At 35.7% G+C, this 20,669-nt stretch overlaps 4 protein-coding genes across 6 annotated transcripts; 2 read left to right on the top strand and 2 right to left on the bottom strand.

The window, feature by feature from the left end:
• Positions 1-2,038: 2,038 nt before the first annotated feature.
• Positions 2,039-3,053, bottom strand: LOC120011128 (ethylene-responsive transcription factor ERF014). The gene has a single exon (XM_038862186.1). It carries the CDS (start codon positions 2,947-2,949, stop codon positions 2,332-2,334), a length of 618 nt encoding a protein of 205 aa, XP_038718114.1. The 5' UTR covers positions 2,950-3,053; the 3' UTR covers positions 2,039-2,331.
• Positions 3,054-7,617: 4,564 nt separating this feature from the next.
• LOC120010875 (aminoacylase-1) lies at positions 7,618-11,662 on the bottom strand. Of its 3 annotated transcripts, none has more exons than XM_038861780.1 (5): positions 10,826-11,662; positions 10,531-10,668; positions 8,933-9,172; positions 8,703-8,852; positions 7,618-7,833 (listed from the first exon to the last, which is right to left on the bottom strand). In XM_038861780.1, exons 1-4 carry the CDS (start codon positions 11,639-11,641, stop codon positions 8,754-8,756), a joined length of 1,293 nt encoding a protein of 430 aa, XP_038717708.1. In that variant the 5' UTR covers positions 11,642-11,662; the 3' UTR covers positions 7,618-7,833; positions 8,703-8,753. The 3 variants fall into 3 exon arrangements, with proteins under 3 accessions (XP_038717708.1, XP_038717707.1, XP_038717706.1); XM_038861779.1 differs by having other exon boundaries at positions 8,693-8,852; positions 10,775-11,660; XM_038861778.1 differs by having other exon boundaries at positions 10,775-11,660.
• A 149-nt stretch (positions 11,663-11,811) lies between these two features.
• On the top strand, positions 11,812-15,301 carry LOC120010876 (transmembrane emp24 domain-containing protein p24delta5). The gene is made up of 4 exons (XM_038861781.1): positions 11,812-12,176; positions 13,043-13,252; positions 13,351-13,427; positions 14,766-15,301. The coding sequence occupies exons 1-4, from the start codon at positions 11,946-11,948 to the stop codon at positions 14,908-14,910; spliced, it is 663 nt and encodes a 220-aa protein (XP_038717709.1). The 5' UTR covers positions 11,812-11,945; the 3' UTR covers positions 14,911-15,301.
• Positions 15,302-15,517: 216 nt separating this feature from the next.
• LOC120010558 lies at positions 15,518-20,280 on the top strand. Its single transcript, XM_038861340.1, has 4 exons — positions 15,518-15,583; positions 15,879-16,070; positions 16,145-16,234; positions 19,930-20,280. Exons 1-4 carry the CDS (start codon positions 15,518-15,520, stop codon positions 20,005-20,007), a joined length of 426 nt encoding a protein of 141 aa, XP_038717268.1. The 3' UTR covers positions 20,008-20,280.
• Positions 20,281-20,669: the final 389 nt, after the last annotated feature.

Raw genomic sequence — 20,669 nt, 5'->3', positions numbered from 1 at the left:
TAAATTACTTAGTCTGAGAAAATGCGTTACATATGTGAAAGGAGATGGACACGGAGGCAGAGGGAAGTTGGGCCAATTGCCCACCCTAAAAAAAAATGACCATAGGCTTATCGTTTTGCCTTTTATCCATTTTTCCCCACACTAGTGTTGATTTCTCAGAGTTAAAAGGAATCAATAATCTTGCTCAACAAATTATCAATACTAGAAGGCATAATGTATATACATTGGTTTATAGACTTCTGAGGTTGACATTGATTCTACCAGTCACAACTACTACCGTAGAGAGAACATTTTCTGCCATGAAGATTGTCACGAATCGACTTCAGAATCGAATGGACAACCAATGATTAAATGATAGTTTAGTTGTATACATTGAAAAAGATGTTTTGATGCTATTCCAAATGAAATCATCATAAAACAATTTCAAAATATGAAAAATCATCGAGGACATTAATTAATTGATTTTCAATTATTATTTATCTTTATTATATGATTTTAGTGTTATTTTTCATACTTTTGAAAGCATAAATAACCCAAAAAAAATTTTGATGGGCGCTGCCTCTGAACTCCAACTTGGTTTTGCCAACCCTCACATAAATTCATGTCTCCGCTTCTGGATGGACATTTGCTCAATATGCCACTTAGTTGAGCATGCCAATCCGACGTGGGACTACAAACCCTGATATGTTGTTAGAATTCTCATCTCACTCACATACATGATATTGTTGCTTTGGGTCTGTCGATTCCCGTTGATACATCAGACCCAAAAGACTTTATTTCTTCCTGAACCGTCTCACTTAATGGTACTTGACCCCTGGGGAAAAAGACCTCTTATATGTAAGAGGTGGCTCACTCTTATAAACCCGCATCTTTTGACTTAACGAAGCCATGTGAGACAACAAGAAGTAACACATGTTACACACACAGCCCTCACTTTCAGCAATAAACCACTATTAGTCCTAGAATTATGAGAAACAAAGGGCTGCTCACATGGGAAATCATAGACAATATAGGAAGCCTCAACTAGACTAATTCCATTTTGAAGCCTCTATATTCAATCAAATCACTTAAAATAGAATGACTCCAAAAGTCATGCTTAATTTGATTGATTTAGACAATTGAACTATGCATGTATCACTATCATGAGTTACGTATACCACATGCAAGAATGTAATCTCCATGTCTTTTTTAAAGGCCGCCCATAAATCACACACACGTTAAACCATCGCAATCTCCATGTTTAATTGATCACATGATGTGTTGTGAATATTTGACCGCGTAAAGGATGATTTGATGATCATGTGCTCGGCTTCCAAATTGAGGTGGGACCGTAATCTGGCGTTGGGGCCCAGTCCACATAGTATGTCCAATGGGCCCAATCTAACAAGCCAACAAGGTTAAGAATAGAATGGAGACCAAATTCAATGGTAGAGGAAGGAAAAACAATTGAAGATGGGCCCCCATTCCCTTAAAACCATTTCACAAGTAGGACAGATCATGTGCCCTTTTGGCTGCAACCATTTTTGGTTCATCATACATTTTGACCAGGTCCACAAATGGTCAAAAATACTCTAATTTATCCCAATATCATCATATGTGATTATGTGTATGTACTTGATCATTGCCTTTTGAACTTATGTACAAAATGCACTTAATGTGTTTCATTTAAATTCAAGAAAGAAACAGGAAGGACATCTGGATCTAAAGATGGACATAGATGTTAAAGTTTTGAGTCCAAGGGGTTAAACGATATCATACAAGTTTGTCCTTTGGATATTTGATATTTGTCTAAATTTAGGTCGTCAAACCTGTGCGTATAACTTTTATTCTTGATGATAAAATAAATTGAGACAAAATTCAACGCGTGACCACAACGATGAGAGGGGTTACTGGCTTACTGCCTTTGAGCAAAAGAAACACTGGTCTTTTTATTTTGCAGATATTACAAGTTTCCACCTCTGAATTTTTGGTCCCACTGTGATAGGCAAATCTGACACCATTAAAGGATTCTACACTCTTCAAAACTACAGTATCTTGATAACTTGAACAAATAGAAAATTAACAGTGATGACATTAAAATACAATGTAGACGAAGACAAGTTCATATATATATATATATATAAAATACAATTTGCATTATTGGATACATAATTAATGGAAATTCAATATATATGAGAAACCCACATGAAGGAGTCCAAAAAAAAAAAAAAAGAGTTTCCTCCTCCTGTGAATTTGAATCTCTGCTTGCTTCTACTATAATTTGGTCAAAAAGAATTTGAATAATAATGGACAAAAAAGAATGAGTTGGGTATGCTTAAATCAATTAATCAGTTAATCTGCAAAGCTCCATAGACTGAAATCTCCTTCAAAGTAAAAATCATCCACCATGGGTGCTGGATTGAATAATGAGGCTCCACTGTTGAACAACTGATCATCAAAGTTGAACCATGAATCTGCCATAGACATTGGTTCAATATTGTAGCAGCAGCTGGTGGTGGACTCATTTGATGGAATCAATGAAACATCATCATCAATATGATCAGAAACTGATGGAGATGATGGGATTGATGATGAAGATGATTCAGGAGGAGGAGATGACACTGCAGCAGCAGCGGCGGCGGCAAGTCTTTGGATTGATTTGGGAGACATGATTTTGTCTGAAGGAATGTAATGTGAGGAGGAAGAGATTGGGAAGTTAAAATTTGCAGAAGTTCCTTTAAGACAGAGTAGGGCAGCATCATATGCTCTGGCTGCTGCTTCAGGGGTTGAATATGAGCCTAACCAGATTCTTGTTTTTTGATTTGGAGCTCTGATCTCTGACACCCATGAACCCCAGCTCCTCATTCTCACACCCTTGAACTTCTTCATCTTCTTCAATGATGTTGTTGGTGATGGTGACAGCATTTTCTTTGATGGGTCTGATTGGATATTCTGCTCTGTCTTCACCATTGCAAGGGGAAGTGAACAAGAACGTTGTTTTTCTCTCCTGTAAATTTTCCTGGGAAAAAGTGATGGAAAGTGTATACGAATAAATGAGATGTGATGTGGAGGAGGAGTAGTTGGTATTTATAGATGTAGGATTTTTTTGTTTTTTTTAATTTCTTAAAGGTAACAGAGGAGATTCTTCTAGTCAAGAACACAGTATGAATATGAAATGGGTGACAGATATTTTCAGCTATGTTTTAGTGGAAGATAGATGTCTTGATTTGTTCTGATTTGTCCTCTCTTTAGTGATTAAAACTTTTATTATGTCACTCTCATTCAAAATTTAATGAAAACAAATATATATATATATGTATGTATGTATGTATGTATGTATATACTAGTTATTAGTAATTTGTGAATGGTAGGGTTTAGAGTTTGAACTAGTCAGTGGCATAATTGTTTAATTAATACAAAAATCTTTACTTCTCTGCTGGCAAAAGATTATCCAGGTGTAATCTAATTAGGGCAGCAATTTGTTGTGCTATGACTAGAACTAATAGGGTTAAGAGTCATGTAGTTTGCGATTGTTTCAATCACGTATGTTCAATCTGTTTATTAGTATAGGGTCTGCAAATTTTTTTGAATTTGATAAACAGACTGGATGTCTGTGACGGTCACTACAGTTTCTCTATTGTTTTAATCACATACATTCAATATGTTTATCAATGTAGAGTGAACGAAATTTTTTAAATTTGATAAATAGACTAAACGAATGTATGTATGTGAATGCAACGTCTACTGGGTCCTCGTTGGAAGTAATTGTACAAATTGTAGGTATGACTTTCTAGGTGGGCAGTTTATTATAGATGACTAGCTGTAGCTAGAAACAGCTAAAAAATGGCAGCTATTCTCTAATGATGACCAACACACAGTAACTTCTAAGAACAATCATATATACATACATACATATATACATATATATATATATATATATATACATAGAAATTTTCCTAGAGTTTGGTTAGAGGAAGCACGTTGAGAGAATTATTGAGAATACTGAATTGAGTGTATTATTTGCATCTATTTGAGTAATGATATTTTATCATATTTCATATTAAAAAAAAATTACACTAATGGAAAACAGGTACAACCTACAACATGTGCATTGGTATTTTCACAAATGTTTTTGCAAAATAAAAATAAAAATAATGTAATATATAATCTTGGAAATCGAAATTAAGAATGACAGGGAAAAAGTATCATATTGGGTGATCATATCTTATATTTTAGTGTGTGTATATATATATATATATAATGTAAACATAGGATTCTGTTTATATAAAGAAGAGGCAACTTCCAGGATCTGCAGGTGATGGTGAAGGGAGGCTTTAAGTGTGGGCTGTGATACATTAATTTAGATTAAACAACAACAAGACGAGCAGTCTAATTAACTATAAACAGTAATTAACCATGATTTAGCCCCCAAAATATTTAAAAAAGAACACATATAATGACACATAACCAGGGCCGGCTAAAATTCAATTCCGAATCGAACAACATTAGGAATTTACGAAATATTTACATGTCCTGATACTAACCCAGATTGAATTTCAAATATAATTAATTGACCAAATAGTTCCAAATTAATATAAAATAAATTAATAATAACACAACATTCAACTTGAAAAGAAAAGAAAATTACAGTAAATCAATAACATCGAATATTCTCAAGTTTCAAACCAGCTTGTTCCATATAATCACCATATGCTAGCTATCAATCAATCTTTATATGGTGTGAATCATGAGAACATACATTATTTATATGCCTGAAATTCATGTCCGGATTTAAATCGGACAAGTTTTTTTGTGTTTGGACGTTAACCCTATTTTAGATCAGATAATATTTTTGTGTTTCGACTTGAATTTCAAACATACAAATGATGTCAAAACTTGATTTAATCTAATAAATTTTTTTGATCATTTGAACGGTACAGAATTTTGCCGCCACACCACACCAGCTGGTGCTTCACTGTCTAAAACCGCGTCACTTGTATATAGCTCTCTCTCCCCATGCAAATTCCCTCTATTATAAAATGGATAATATAAATTATTATATATATATATATATATATATATAACACATCTCAAACATTTTTATGGCTTTCCGCCATGCATGATTCCCTTACTACTTTTTTTGTTTTTACAAATTAACTATTTTTTTCGGCAAGTTCTATGAGAATCTTTATGGTACGGCAAAAACAAAATAAGTAAATATTATGGTACATTTTTTATTTTCTTTTTGAGAAATGCCAACACATCATGCATGGCTCGATGAATGGACTTGAGCCTAATCTAGCTGTGGGAGGGAAAATGGGACAAAAATAAATTTAAAAGAAAGAAGAGGATGAAAGAATTTAATATAAGCTCGAAAAGTTTTATATCTTTTTCACGTTCAATTTAATTTTATTTGGGACAAAAAAAGAAATACCGTTTGACTCGTGATCCCGATCAAAAACACAATCATAATTTTTTAAGAAGAATAAAAGATTTATAAAAAAGGTTAATCCCCAATAAATAGTAGTGTCTTCATTTCGTACAAAGTCCTCACCCTCCTCTCTCCTTCCTATTTGGTTAATTTATCTGCACTATTAAATATATAAAATCACACGTTATTATGATATTTCTATCCCAAAATGATATATGTCCATAATTTTTTCATCCATAAACTTACATAATCTAGGTGGCATGCTTATGAGGCATGTCACATAGATTAAAAAAAATAAATAAACTTTATTAAAGAAGCCACAAAGGCATGCCACCTAGATTATGTAAGTTTATGGATGAAATTTTATGGATGTGTAGTCCTTCCGATTTCTATCACGTGGGTGACAGTATGCTTTCGGCTTTCCCTTGTTTAATCAGAAAATTAATTAAAATGAAGTTTCACATCTCACTTTCGTCCTTGTTTATTCTCTCCAAGTCAGAAATCCAGGAACAATATAAGGCCCATGCTTGTTTGAACTTTGAAGGAAATTTCATTAGTCTTATACTATATATATATATATATATATATATATATATATATATATATATATATATATATATATATGGTAGTTTCTTAGCGACCCAAAATGTGCATTTCAATGGCAGCTGTTCATTTGACTTGTGTTCAAGCTAGTCAGAGCCCTTAAAACCTGCTTGCATTTTTTGTATTGAACTGTCAAAACTGAATAACCGGGAATGTAGTTTTCAGACTCTTTTTTTAAAAAAAAATTGTTTTTTTACTTGTGGAAACGCGGTTTCTTTTTTCACATTTCAACATAAAACTATGAGTTATAAAACTATGGTGCTGTGAGGTGAGTTGGAACGCAAAAAACTGTTTGGCGCATCACTTTTAAAACTGTGGTGCGGTGCGGTGTGGTGCGTTTGGTGTATCTAAATTACGGTTATATTAGATGACTAATAATATTAATATAAAATCACTTAATGTTTATATTGTACATTAATCTAAAATAAAATAATTGACCTAATTTGATTACGTAGGACAATTCAACATACATTGTAAGCGTTTGGGAGTGCTGTGAGGTGTGGTGAGGTGCTGTGAGGTAAAAAGCTGTGGTGCTGTGAGGTGAGTTGGAACGCAAAAACTGTTTGGCGTGTCACAAAAAACTGTGGTGCTGTGAGGTGTGTTGCAACTGAACGCAGTACAAACGCACTGCCAAACACCCACTGTGTATATTTTGTCTACTACGTCACCAGGGACAGAGCTAGATGGTTAAGAAAATGACAGATATGAACAATGCTGCAAAGCTGTAATCAATTTAACTACTATTAATGCCTAATCACCTAGGAATGACCGAGTTGGTTTGGCATAAATTCTCGATTGGGAGACTCAAGTTCAACTCCTTCTCTGCTATGAAACGATATATAAGTACAAGTATTCAAGACCAAAATTCTAGAAAAGAAAAAAAAGAGTACTATTAAAGCCTTTTTTTTTATTGGATTTTGGATGTTACTTGCATATTTGAAGTTATTCTCTGTCATTTCATAGAAAAAAATTACTATATATATCCACAATTTGTCAATATATATAAATAGTGTCGCAGGGTTATAAAAAGATTTATCCCTAACCAATTTGGCGCTATAACTAATCCCCTGCAAATTCCACACCGTGACTAATTTCTCATGAAACGTTTCCCTTTTTTTGGGTTGAACTTCTCAGTTCAAAGCCTCAAATACACCTATAATATTATCTATTTTGGGTTTACCGCGACTTTATTTTTTGGAATCGTCTTACTTAATGGTATTAAGCTAAGAAAAGGCAAAGGCATTGTTGATGTGTGAGAAATTGGATTTTATTTATAAAACATTCGGATGAGTTATATATCAAATCGATGTGGAATTTAAGTATTTGACATTTTTTTTTCTAGATAAAATGATCAGGTACCAAAGACCCCACAATGATGAAGATTTAAAAAAAAAATAATAAGAAGATAATGAAGATACATGTATGCATTCTTCTAAATAGAATATGGCTCTTAAATCTCAACTGGCACCGTACCCTGTTTTATCTTCCGTATCTCCATTGAAAGCCGTATGTGATAATATGCTTCCCCTATTAAAAGCCAGATTGGCATAGTGGAACCATTAAATGGTTATATATATATATATACACACACACACATACTGAAATATTGCAAGAGATGGGGCTTTAATTTAAAGTTTGCAATCAAGATTTTCAAAGGTTGTTGGAGCATCAAGAGGCAATATCCATGTGAAGAACAGATAAAACTTAAGAGTAAAACTTCCCAGAACTTGATGTGGGTATCAAGTATCAACAACCACCATATCCACATATAGCTGTTTCTTGTGTGTGATACATTATCTTGGGGAGGCAAACTTTGTTGACTGAAAAAGACATAGAGGAAGAAACCTCTTAAGTAATTATATCTTCATTTTCAGCAAACAAAATATTGCAGGATGCGCATAGAATGTACAGATAAACCTCAACAACAAACACATCTTCCACAAGAACTTTCACCAGTAAAGGCAATGGTTTTACAGAAGCACAAACTCAACTTCACTGCTGTTTTATAAAGGATATCAAAAAGTACACTAATTTATACATTCATTGCTCTTCCACACACAGCTATGCTCAGCTAGGATTTTGCATGTTAAGCTTGGCTTCCTACTGTATGAACCCAAGCTTGGCTCACAATAAAAGTGCAGCCTCTTTCAATCCAACCCAGATTTATCAGTAAACTTCAAGAAAAAATAATCATGTCAAGGACTAATTAGAATCATGATTTTATTTTGCAAGTCTCATTCATGTGTGCTAGTATGTATATCTCACGCTTCAGCAAGATCTTTCAAGTAGCATCATATATGGTACATGAATTAGCACCTAACTATTTAATAAGCCCTTAAACATTTCTCTTTCAAACCCCAAAAACTCCTGAGAACAAAAAAATAAAATGACAGATTTTTTAAAATGAGGTAATTGCGTGCCTTTCTCTTTGTAAAGTGTAAACCCTTGGGTTTTGGATAGTACCCACTCTCCCCAAACACCTTGACAAACTATCAGGTATAATTTAACAAAGATAGAACTACCAAAGATTCACAAATACAAGTAGCTTCAACATACATTTGTTTTTTCTCTTTTTCTAGCAATCTATGATTAGCAAAGTCAACGATGTTAACATTCTAGTCTAAGAATAATACACTATTGAAAAATTCAAAAGAAGAAATACATCATAACCAAACATACTGACACTCACCACCACGTTGAAGTCGTATTTGCTTGATTTCCTAACAATTTATCACCAATCTCACAGCTTCTGCTGAGATGCTTCCTCAAAGGAGCTCAAAGAGCTTATTACAAACTCGTATACCTTTATTCCACGTAAGAATACAGTATCTTTCAGGAACTACAAAACAAAGTCAAATTTAGACAAGAGACAGCAACATATGCACAAGAGATGGTGAGAGAGAAGCAAAATCATCAAACCTCGTCATGGTCATGCAATAAAATGGGAGTATTTGTCATTGGTGAGAAACCAAAAGCAGGTATTCCCATTTGCCTCATGAACCGTGTATCAGTAGTTGAGGCCAAAATTTCAGGCTTCTTAAGCTTTCCTCCAGCTGCAATTATAGCTTGCTCAAATACACTCCACCAAGGGTTTGAATCGTCAGTCGCTGTCATTAATGGGCGCCCCTTGTAGTCTCTTAAGGGTCCTTTCTCAATTATCTGTAAAATTTTAGTTTGCATGTTCATTATCATACTTTTAAGTCGAGGTAAATCAAAGTAAAAGCAGATGCAGTTAAGATGTTGAAATTGACTTGAATTAAACGAAATTGGCGTTTCCTCATTTAGTAGAAAAGAGTATGGTTTAGATTTAGGATGGCATCAAGCTTGTCCTTCACTTACTGATTTGGATTAAAATGACCTAGTGCATCCAATCCCAAATTAAAAAAAAAAAAAAAACTAGGTCATGTGAAGTTTCATAAAATAAAAGTCAAACTCTCACCCTTTCATAAAAGAACAAAAAATGAAAAAAAAAAAGAGGGAAAAAAACATCATCAATTTATGCATTCAAGTGATCATCTAAGTGGAAATGTTCTCGCAAATGTCTATTAGCAATAGCACTGCTCATACCACATTGTAAGAGAGATAAATCCAAAAACGCAAATGCTACTAGTAACAGAATCTTTTAAAGCAACATCACATAGAAAACCAATTGATTAGGTTGTCACTAGCTCAATAATCTAGCGCAACATCACTTTGATTTCCTGAAAAAAGTTTTACAATGCCGTTTACTCATTAATATAATCACATACTTTACTCTTCTGGTATAAGATTCACCCATTTTGACTTCTGATGAATAATAACTTAGATATTGTCATCTGAAAAGCTCTAGCACAAATTCACCCTTTGAATTCTGAAAGTCAGAAATGAATCAAATGATGATACCAAATGGATATGGTTATAGTGCAAAGCAGAAACCCACAAATGATAGCAACCAAATTATCCAAAAACAGATAACTAAGCCAAGAAATATCACCCACTACAAAGCAAAGGGTTTCAAAGTTCACTTTCTACATCATAACAGAATGACTTGAAATGAATCAATATGACAGCAATCAAAGTGGTCACACTGTTGTTTTACCCGTTGTATGCCCAATTCTATGAACGGGAGATATGAAATGGTATAGCAAAGGATAACAAAGAGCTCTTGAGTGGCACCCTATTCCTTAGGACATGAACCAAGACAAGGTTGAAACTCATCCGCTCACTTGTACCCTAACTACCTTTGTCACTTAGATTGAATCAAGTTTGTTAATGTGAGTTGAGTATCATAAAAGGTTTCTCCAATTACAAATTCACATTCCATTGAACAATTTTATAAACTAAACCTGGAGACAAAAATTGCACATTAAATTAAATTCAATTCAAATTGGCAGGGCATCAGCATAAGTGCATAGCCAATATGATTTTATTTGTCCAAATGCTAAGAACTTAAATTTAACAACTATTTTATGAATGCATAGAGAATCAATGTTTGAATGATGATTATCATAAAAGGAAAAAGGACCTTCATCATTCACCTCGTATGTCATATTCCGGGAGGCAGGCGCCCATTCTTTAGAAATTTTTTCCCTCATAAGATTTGGATCCACAGTAGGAGGCAATCTAACATCAAAACCTGCCTCAGCCTCGGAAGGTTGCATGTTCATCACGAACCCCTGGAAAAATCCTCAGTATTAATGGAAAATTCCTCTTCCTCTTCCGTAACTAGATGAAACTAGAAGCATAACCAGACGATAAACACTAGAACATTAGTTAACTTACAGTTGGGGAAGGAATCCCAGACTTCAAATAAACAGCATTGACAGACACAACCTCAGACAAAGCCGCATGACCAGCCTTAGCAACATCAAATTGAGTCTCCCTGAACTTAGTAATAATCTCCACACTTTGCATCAAATTCTCCATGGCAGTGTTATCATACAACCTGGACCCATGTCCCGGGGCTCCAATTGCCCGAATTATCAAATGCCAAGGTGATCGGTCCGCGTAGAACACCCTAAATTCATCGGTCGGCGAAGCCTGACCCTCGTCCAACACTAATCCTAAATTCAACGCCTCAAATTCCTTCGATTTCACAAACTCTGCAGATCCATCAAAACCCCCAATCTCCTCATCAGGTACATATGAGACATGAACCGTACGAAGGGGCTTGAATCCACTGGCCTTAAGGTTGCGGATGGCTTCCAAATACTGAATGCCGATACACTTGTCGTCCTGCGCACCACGCGCATAGATTTTCCCGTCTTCGGGGGAGTGAAAGGCAGAGAACGGAGGATGAGACCACTTGTCCTCCTCGGCGGGGACGGAATCAAGGTGTGAGTTGAAGAGGACTGAAGGGAGCGAAGGATTGGAGCCTTTCCATGTGAGGAGAAGAACAGGCTTTCCTGGGACGAATTCGAAGGTTTTGACTTGAAGCCCAATGGAGAGCGCTACGGAAGTGAGGAAGGAGACTGGAGCAGCGTAGTTGGGGTTTGGATGGGCCGTGTTGAATCGGAGGTATTGCCGGAAGCGTGAGATAGTAGTATCTTCTTCTACTTGGTGCGGTTCAAGAGAAGTCTTCTTTGCTGCTGCAGAGACAAGGAGACTGAGAATTACCAAGAAGAAGTGGAAGAGCTTGGGAGTCGCCATTGTTGTCCTTAATCCTACTTCGGCAAATAAATACAGTTACCCTGAACAGGGTATCCGAAAGTGACACGTGGATCAAAATCAAAGCCGTTGAATTCTGAACAACTTGTACGGCTGTTCGAGCTCCAAACGGTACTCGTCTATATCAGTAGAAATCCGAGGCGCGTGGGATAGGCTCCTGGATCCCCTGACTGTGTCCTAATTGGACTTTACGGGACCTTCTAGGGAAAGCTTTCTTCACGATCGAGGACCCAGTCAGTCACGATTATCTTCTGAACAACCTCGCCGCGGTTTTTACTGGTCATTTATGGCGGTTAATTCTATCTTACGCGCCCGTGTGGTGGTACTGGCGTTGATTCTGGTTGTTCTGACCGGTAATCAGAATATGGTACCGGTGGCTGAAGCAGTATGGTTAACGATTCCGACTTCCGGAACCAAGTGCGTAACGGAGGATATTCAGAACAACGTCGTCGTACTGGCCGATTACTATGTTATCGACGAAACTGAACCCCACAAAACCCCAGGAGTCTCTGTCCGGGTATGTCTTCACACCTCTCTTTGTTACACGAATCATACCCAGTTTTCGTATTGAGAATAAGTAAGTGATTTGGTTGCTTGGAGAGCCTTAGGTTATAGTAATTGATTTGGTTGAGCAATCGTATCTAGTAATTTTGATTACCTGGACCATGATCAAAATTGCAGTATCTGAAGTTTCTCTTATACGATCGATTGTGAGCTCTTCCATCACCGTGGATGATTGGGAAGGGAAGGAGTTAATTTATATTTGTCAAATTAGTTTTTACCTGCTGGTTCAGCTGCAGTATTTCACTACCCTGGTTAATTTTTATGTATATTTATACTGCTAGAGAGATAATTGTGTTTGGACATTCATAGGAAATTGAAGATTAACCACAAAAAACAGTGATTCACAATTTTTAGATATCGGCCAGTTCTAGGAAATTTCCAGTGACAACTCCACTGAGTATAATCCGAAGCTGCAATTGGGGGATTTTTTGCATTTCTTTCATTACTTCTTTAGTTTAGAGGAGTGGAAAGAGATCCATACACAAACACCATCTTTTTTTTTCAGTATACCACACCAATGCTCTAGGCTTATTCTCGTTGGCTTCGTAAGAGATGCAGCACCTGGCTTCCTACTATTCACATGTAATCTTGTTTACAATATTGCTTGTTGTATATGAGGCAAGTAACTAAGCATTATGATATCACAACTATCTAAACTTAAGAATTTCGCTAATTTTTTTTATTCCTTGAATATGGTATACACTTTTAACTGCATATTTAGTTTGAATGTAAAGGATTGTTCTGTTAGGTATATGAAATATGTGACCATGATAACTTTTGCAACAAGTATCTGATGAGTCAAGTTGTGCTATTTATTAGGTAACATCACCATTCGGGAACAATCTTCACCACAAGGAAAATGTAACTCTTGGACAATTTGCATTTACAACCACCGAGTCTGGCAACTACGTGGCATGCTTTTGGATAGATGGCAATCAACACGATAGAAGCTTAACTATGAGTCTTGATTGGAAAATTGGAATTGCTGCCAAGGACTGGGAATCTGTTGCAAAGAAAGACAAGATTGAGGTACCTTTGATGGTCTTTCCCCTAAATGATAAGAGGCTTGTATACATTGCCATATCCTATATTCTTGTGATCGTTTTTATATCTCTGCATTTCTGTAGGGTGTTGAACTTCACCTGACGAGACTTGAAGGAATGGCACAAGCCGTCCATGAAAAGATAAACTTTCTTAAGAAACGGTATCTCTCTCTTCTCGCATCATGATCTATCAAGGATGATTTCTCACTCACCCCTCCTTTCCTTTTTTTTTGTGATGTTTTTGTTCCTTTTACTTCTCAATCCTACTGTAAAATGGTTTTGCTATTATCTTTGGGTTACATAATGTCTGGGTTATTGCCCTGCTATTTTGCTATTGGGCCATAATGCATGCCATATTCCTGTTATATGGAAAATGAAAAATGACCATGTTTAGAGGGATGGAACCAATTTGGTTATTATCCTACCTTTTTTTCCTGCTACTGGTGTAGAAGGCAATGTTTAGGATATATTGGTCAAATAATCTATAAAAGTTAGTGCGAATTAATGTCTTTTATAGCTTCTTTTTTTTTTTTTTTGAGGAATCAGTTATTGCTCTTTGCACGTTGGGACCTCTATAGTAAGTTAGAATATTGATGAATGAAAGACAAATTTTTGTCATTTGGGATGCTAAAGTGAATACTGGAGTTTTTACTCTCCCCAATATATGTACAGATACACACACCCCGATGCCCAATGGACAAATGAACTTATGAAAATCGGTTCCTTTTTTGTACATTTCATTCTCTTAAAACTCTAAGAGAGATAAATGTGGAGCCTAAATGTGTGATAATATGAATGAAATATATGAAATCAACCTGGTTGATAAAAAAGTACTAAGAATTTAAAAATATTTTAAAATAGAGTTTGAATGCTTCGAGCCCTTAGGTAAACCAACTTTGTTGAAATAGATTATCACTTACCCTTTGCTAATTCTATGTTATCCATTGAGGCTATGAGGTTATGAAAGGAATGGATTTGTTGAGAGAAGACAAAGATCAAAGATACTAGACTAGGCATCTGAGTGGTGTCCTACTGCGAATAGAGTTTATGACATTTATATACTGGTCGTCCATATATCACAACACTTGTGCTTTTTGATCCCTTAACAATATCTTCCCATAGGACCGTCATCTTTTAGCTACTGCAGATAGGACTTTCCAATTTTATGGCTGGGAAAACCCTTCTGTTGATGAACTGCCTTTGTAAAAAAAATAGCTTGTAATAAGTAGTTATGGGACTTTGCGCCTTGAAAACAAATACATTGGTATGATTTCCATAGTGAAATTTAAAATTTTTCTAACCCATAATTGGTTGGTAAGCTATGCTGTATGATTTCGCCCAATTGTAATATTCTAGTTACCAATGTCATGTTATCTTGGTGTAGATAATCAAACAGTATTCTATAACTGCACAAGTTCACTAGTATATTTGTTTCAACAACACCACAATGTTGTTCGAGTTTATGGTAAGTTATGTTTTTGGATTTTTTTATTTCACAGGGAACAGGAAATGAGAGAAGTCAGTGAAAAGACCAATGCTAGAGTGGCATGGTTCAGTATCATGTCCCTTGGTGTCTGCATTGCAGTTTCAGTTTTGCAGGCGTGGTACTTGAAGCGCTACTTTCAGAAGAAGAAGCTTATCTAGGTTTTTCTTATTCTTCATTTCCAGCGTAAAGCTGGCTGAAGTTTTAAAAGACGAAAAGATTTCACACGCACACAATTCTTCGGAAACCACAGTAGTGTTCTTTTTGTTCTTGTTATCTGGGTAGAGTGGTGGGAGGTAGTATTAGTGTTGAATGAGAAAATTTTATGATTCTGAAATCATATGAATAGAAGAAAGAGGAAGACAGAGAATGATGATACTCATGACTGAGTATGATTGGCTATAAACAAAACTGTGACTTGAAATATTGCCATCAAAAGTGTTGCTCCCTCGGATGCTGAAGAAAGAAATAATTGTTGTATTAGTTCTTTCAATTGAAGTTTCTTGACAAAGGCCATCATGAAATGATTTTCTATGGCAACGTTGTCCAGAATTTCTTTTTCTTTTTTTGTTTATTATGTTTGATTTTTGTTTTTGGTAATTTTGGACATTCGATATGAGTCTAAACTCCTAAATTCGGACTGTTTAGCTCGTGCACACAAAAATTTCTCACCTGACAACATGGTAAGGTGGGTAAAAATGGGCATGTGATCACAAAAGTATTACTTCGGGTTGAAACCAAACTCTAGACCTTTATGGTCCTTAGGCTATGACTTCGAAATCGTTGAAGTATTTAAATGCTCTTTATGAGACTCATCTGATTGAAATTGATATGGCATGTTAGCATGCTCTTATAACACAAGAAACAAGATTATACCCTTTTTTTTTTCCCCCTGATGCCTTTTCTCCCTCAAATTCATATAAATGGTTACTAGGGGCTTAGAAAAAAAAGGAATTATGATACCTTTATTTTTATACAAATTTTAATGAGAAAAATAGGTTTATTTGGTTCGTTTTCACTTTTCAATGGAAAGAAAATAAAATTTAGTGCAATTTATTGACCTGAAGAGTAAAAAATAAAAAAAATTAAAGAAAAACGATTTTTTTTTGAAGAACTAATATTTACGCAGACAAATAATCCACCCCAAAGGTCTCTCTTATTAATTACTTCGGCCTCTTCTTCTTCTTCTTCCCCGTCTAAGGCAAGAAAGCTCATTCTTTACTCCAATCCCGGTTGCTGTTTGTGCGATGGCCTCAAAGAGAAACTCCAAGCCGCTTTCCTGCTTTCTGGTCCAGATTCTCTTCACGATGTTGATTTACTGGTAATTCCATTTCCCGCTTCTAGCTTTGTCTGTCTTTTGTGTCACTGAATGTTGGGGGTATTGGGTTTTGTCAGGTGAGGGATATTACCAGTAATCCAGAGTGGGAGAGGGCTTACCAATATGAGATACCTGTGTTGACCAAAATACTCTCCGATGGCACTGAGGTAAGTCTTTCTGGGTTCTTCCGAATTTCGTGTTTTTGGATTGTTACTTTTTCTTTGTGTTCCCTAATTAGAGATGAACAAATGTTGTATATTTCAATACCTTGAGAGGTGTTATAATTATCTTCAAACTTGCATTGTTGAATATTAAATGGATATGAGAATAATAAAACTGTGTATCAACTTTACAATATTTGCTCTGGTTGGTTCTACTCAGGGTCTTATATTGTCTTACCGAAAGCTAACTTATTGTGCTTTTTTAAGAGGGTTGAAACAAATTTGAGGCGTTGGGGAAACCTTGTAGTTCATTCTTCATGTGAGCTCTGCAATGAAGGTCAGCTGTGAGGGTATTTTCCAGTTGCAATAGACATTAAGTTGTCGTGTTTATTAGGTTCACATTTGATTTCTGTCAATAAAGGAGCACTAGCGAGGCGATCCCATGGTACTTTAGATCCTTGGATTTTCTTATCATTTTTCTTTGGTCTTTCTGTAGGATATGTTTGTAGATTGACGATAGAAGTATGGAAGGATAAATAGCTGAAGATAAATATTCTCTCGTTTAGATATTCATCATACTCTAATGAACATAGAGCGCCGCTTTCAACTATAATGTGAAACATTTACAATTAGTTTCCTCCTTGCACTCTGCCTGTAGTATACCCATTCCATATGAGGTGATTTGAAACATCTTCATTTGCATTGTAAGGGTGCCTGAATACACTGAATTTTATCCCTCCATTGCTTCACTCCACATTATCATTTTTGAGCCTTTTGTTGGATTATTTGCTGTTATGCCATATGTGGGCTGATGCAGCAAATAGCAGTCTTCATGTGCTTTTACTGTTACAAAGTCAATGTACGAATAACTTAAGATGACTAGCGAGGGCTCCAGAAAGGAGTGTCCAGTTGTCATGTGTTGGGCAAAAATCTTGTTAGCTTCGGGATACTCTTCATGGTGAAGAACAATTGGGGCACCGATTAGAATTTGGGTGTCATAACTCATAAGATTTGCTTTTGAAGGTTGATTGGGGCTATTTCAAGGTAGTGCCCATAAACTTTAGTGGAATGGATTGATTTTCCGGAAGTTGGAGTTGAATGAGTAAGATTGAATCTCAAAGTACGAGCAAAAAAGAACAGAAAATGAAAATAAATACACAAATTCTAAAGATCATATCTGGGTTTTCTTGGTGCAAGGTTCAATTGCATCATGCAATCTCATAGCACATTTTTGTTGAAAGTTCTCATATAACCGTTCATTTATAGGCTACATACTATAGATGGATGGATGCTTCTGAATTGTTCATCGGCATACATCACTACGCAATGCAGTCGAGAGAGCTATTGGGGTGCTAAAGAAGCGTTTCCCAATTGTGGCTAGTGGAACACAACCGCAATATAAAGTTCGAACACAACAGACAATCATAATTGGCTGTTGTATTCTGCATCATTGCTGCTTAGATGTGGATCCAGATGACAGTATACTTGTTGAAGTTTATCGAGAACTGGTAAATTGACCAAGCACTAGTAAATAGTAATACTAATCATCTAGCTCATGAAGATAGTGAAGATGCAGCTAAATGGGAAGAGATTAGGGATCTAATAGCGACTGATATGTGGCTTAACTATAGCACCGCCATAGTATTTAGCTGTTTAAGTCATCGAATTGACTTCTATTATACATTTGTCCTATCTAATGAATATTTATTTTTATCATTGTAATGACTAAGCCTTATCTTACCCATGACATCAGTACTGGTAAAAAATAGTGATTCTGGATTTGTCTACTGCATTTCTATTTTATACTTCTGTGGACACTATTTTCCTTGCCGTTCCATCTATCTTTCCCTTGGATGTCTGATGACTTATTTTGATTAGTGATTTTTCTTTTGGATGAAGCAAGTAAATTAATGTAGAACTTATGGAATGCAAAGTCCAGCAAGTCTAAACATTTGAAATACCTTTACCCTAAACAAATTAAAGGAAACTAGCTGCTAGAAAAACAATAACTAACGAGAGCTTTAAGTTCTGTTAAAGCCCTCTTCCTGCGTTTTATCTTACTTATGACTCAAGCCCAATAAGGACGCCTTTTTCACCCTTCTTCTGATTGAGCTATGAAGAATGCCCCAAACCAATCACAATGAATAGTGAAGCTTAATAGGCTCTTCCTGTCCAGAGTGTAGGTAGTCTGCGTCTTCATAGACACATCTCTCTGAGATCGTGTCCATATTGGTGTACCTTTCATGCATGTCAGAGCTACCAGTCAAGTAATTTTGATACCTTACTTGTGACAGTTATGGCAATGATTCCCTGGGTCTTCGATTGCTAGTTCCTGGGTTATCAATTCACCAAAGTCATTGATATTTCGGAATTGGGAGGTGTCAAACACTATTTGTGGTCTTACAACTTTGAAGGAGATCATATTCTTCGTGAAAGAGTCACTCAGGCCTGTTACTGCAACTTCCTTCATGAGGAGTACCCCTCTCTCGAAGTTTGGGTATTTTGTTAATTTCATTTGAGTTGGCTCAGACCCTAGGTATTACCTAAGTCTCTGTCCCTATTTCGAGTACATGTACCCCTTTGTTACATGATTTCATAGGGGCATGGCTCAGGTTACTTAAGAGATCGTTTGATCTTTAACCGTTTAACGGTTGCATTTTGTTTGGCATTTTTGTTTTCTGCATCATTGACTAAAGTAGTCTTCAGGGAAACTAAGAAGGTGCAGAGGTTTATTTAGCCAAAGTTGAAAATGCCTTAAATAACTATCTTGGGCTATGGATAGAAATGAACTATGGTCATAATATGGGGATTTAAATGATGGGCTGTTTAAGAGTTGTTCTTCTTGCAATGAATCTAAAAGTAATTAAGTTTATTTGCTTCTTTCTAATTTTTGCAAATCCCCCGCCCCATCTCCTGACTACCCAACAATTATGGCTCCATTATGAAAGTCAACTACAGTACCTATAATAGAAGAGGCCATCAAATGTGGCAAGACAACCCATTTGGATTTCCGCTCTTGCTTCATGATGTGAAATGGATTTGCTATAAATTAAGCTGCCCGTCTCACGTAAATGTTTCTTCCACTTAGATGACTTCTACATTTTGTTGTATTGCCTCATGACATTACCTTTGCAAATTGGGGCATCCATTACCACATAGTTTCTATGGTAGAAAGGAAGTGGAAAAATCCTACACATAATGCTAACTGTTTCCATTCTTGTTATAAGTCATTCTTCCAGTTGAGGGAAGCTAATAGATATAAGGATTATTGATGTTTGATTGCCCTTTCAAATTTGACCTGCAGTTTTGTTAGTGTATTTTCTCAACACTTTCATCATGTTATATTTTTTCTGTCTCTATATCACAATGCCAGATTTGGCTTCCCTTATTTCTGTTATTAGTGTGGACTTTATATTGATTATCATATTTTTGCGCTATCATTCATACATTAAGACATGATTGCTGCGACTATTTCCTCATCTCTGTATCATATATATCCAATATCATGATGTTTCCCTCTATATCATACCTTACAGCTCTTTTCTGGTCAAACTTCTGGCTCTCTGCTTGCATTTGGTATCAGTCATCAGAATAATTGTGGTGTGGCTTATAATGTCAAAAGCTTTTCATAACTAGTCTTTTAAAAACTTGAGTTAACTTCTGAATTCAATCTCTCTCACAAACATCAATAGTTTTTGCAGGAGACCCTACCCCGATTATCTCCTCGTCTTGGGTTGGAGTTTATCCAAAAGAAGATAGCATCTACTTTAAAACAGTAAGAAGCACCTGCATGATTATTATTTGAACATTCTGTTGATGGAATTTAACTATCTAGAACAACAGCAGAAACTTTATCATCGACAGAAATAGTTTACACAGGCAACAATTTCATGTGTTTTGCTTGAAATCGATTGTTTGTTTATGCGGAGATTTTCTTTTCCTTCTTGTCTTGGCAAGGAAATGATGAACATTGAAAAGAAGATGAATATTTCTGTAGAAAAGACATGATCCCTAAAGATGATATACAAAATTTGACACAATTAGACAAACCACTTTGATTTGTCATTACTTTGCTTCTGCTTTATCTTATCATGACAAGTTTGATTAAACTTGACCAATTCATAGGCCTATCTTTGAAGCATTATGAATTTTCTTTCATTAGTGACCAACAAAAGTTTGTTGTTGATTAACAATCCCACCATGCTGCACCCCCTCACGTCATCTATTTATATAAAGCGTTGCACGTTTTATTTATCAGCTTTGCAATACTGAAACTTTTGAACACTATTTTACCATCTTTCTCATTCTTTGGAAACAAATTGTAGGTTATTCTTCTCCTCTAGGACTTCTCCTCTAGGAATGTCATGTGCTTTTTTGACCATAATAATGCACCTTTTCTTTTTTTGGCTTTCATGAGATCTTTTATTAGGTGGAATTTGTC

Source organism: Tripterygium wilfordii, chromosome 12, assembly GCF_013401445.1.
Source record: "Tripterygium wilfordii isolate XIE 37 chromosome 12, ASM1340144v1, whole genome shotgun sequence".
Lineage (NCBI taxonomy): Eukaryota > Viridiplantae > Streptophyta > Magnoliopsida > Celastrales > Celastraceae > Tripterygium > Tripterygium wilfordii.
This window is presented reverse-complemented; position numbering and strand designations above follow the sequence as displayed.

Bases quoted from the DNA above. Each gene is read 5' to 3' on its own strand.
- LOC120011128 (XM_038862186.1), bottom strand. From the start codon at position 2,949: ATGGTGAAGACAGAGCAGAATATCCAATCAGACCCATCAAAGAAAATG.
- LOC120010875 (XM_038861779.1), bottom strand. From the start codon at position 11,641: ATGGCGACTCCCAAGCTCTTCCACTTCTTCTTGGTAATTCTCAGTCTC. The intron at 9,173-10,530 runs GTGAATGATGAA...AAAATTTTACAG, and splicing joins CCCGGAATATGACATACGAG to ATAATTGAGAAAGGACCCTT. The intron at 8,853-8,932 runs GTTTGATGATTT...TTTGTTTTGTAG, and splicing joins TATTGCATGACCATGACGAG to TTCCTGAAAGATACTGTATT.
- LOC120010876 (XM_038861781.1), top strand. From the start codon at position 11,946: ATGGCGGTTAATTCTATCTTACGCGCCCGTGTGGTGGTACTGGCGTTG. The intron at 12,177-13,042 runs GTATGTCTTCAC...GCTATTTATTAG, and splicing joins CCCCAGGAGTCTCTGTCCGG to GTAACATCACCATTCGGGAA. The intron at 13,428-14,765 runs GTATCTCTCTCT...TTTATTTCACAG, and splicing joins ATAAACTTTCTTAAGAAACG to GGAACAGGAAATGAGAGAAG.
- LOC120010558 (XM_038861340.1), top strand. From the start codon at position 15,518: ATGACTTCGAAATCGTTGAAGTATTTAAATGCTCTTTATGAGACTCAT. The intron at 16,071-16,144 runs GTAATTCCATTT...GGGTTTTGTCAG, and splicing joins TTCACGATGTTGATTTACTG to GTGAGGGATATTACCAGTAA. The intron at 16,235-19,929 runs GTAAGTCTTTCT...TAGTTTTTGCAG, and splicing joins TACTCTCCGATGGCACTGAG to GAGACCCTACCCCGATTATC.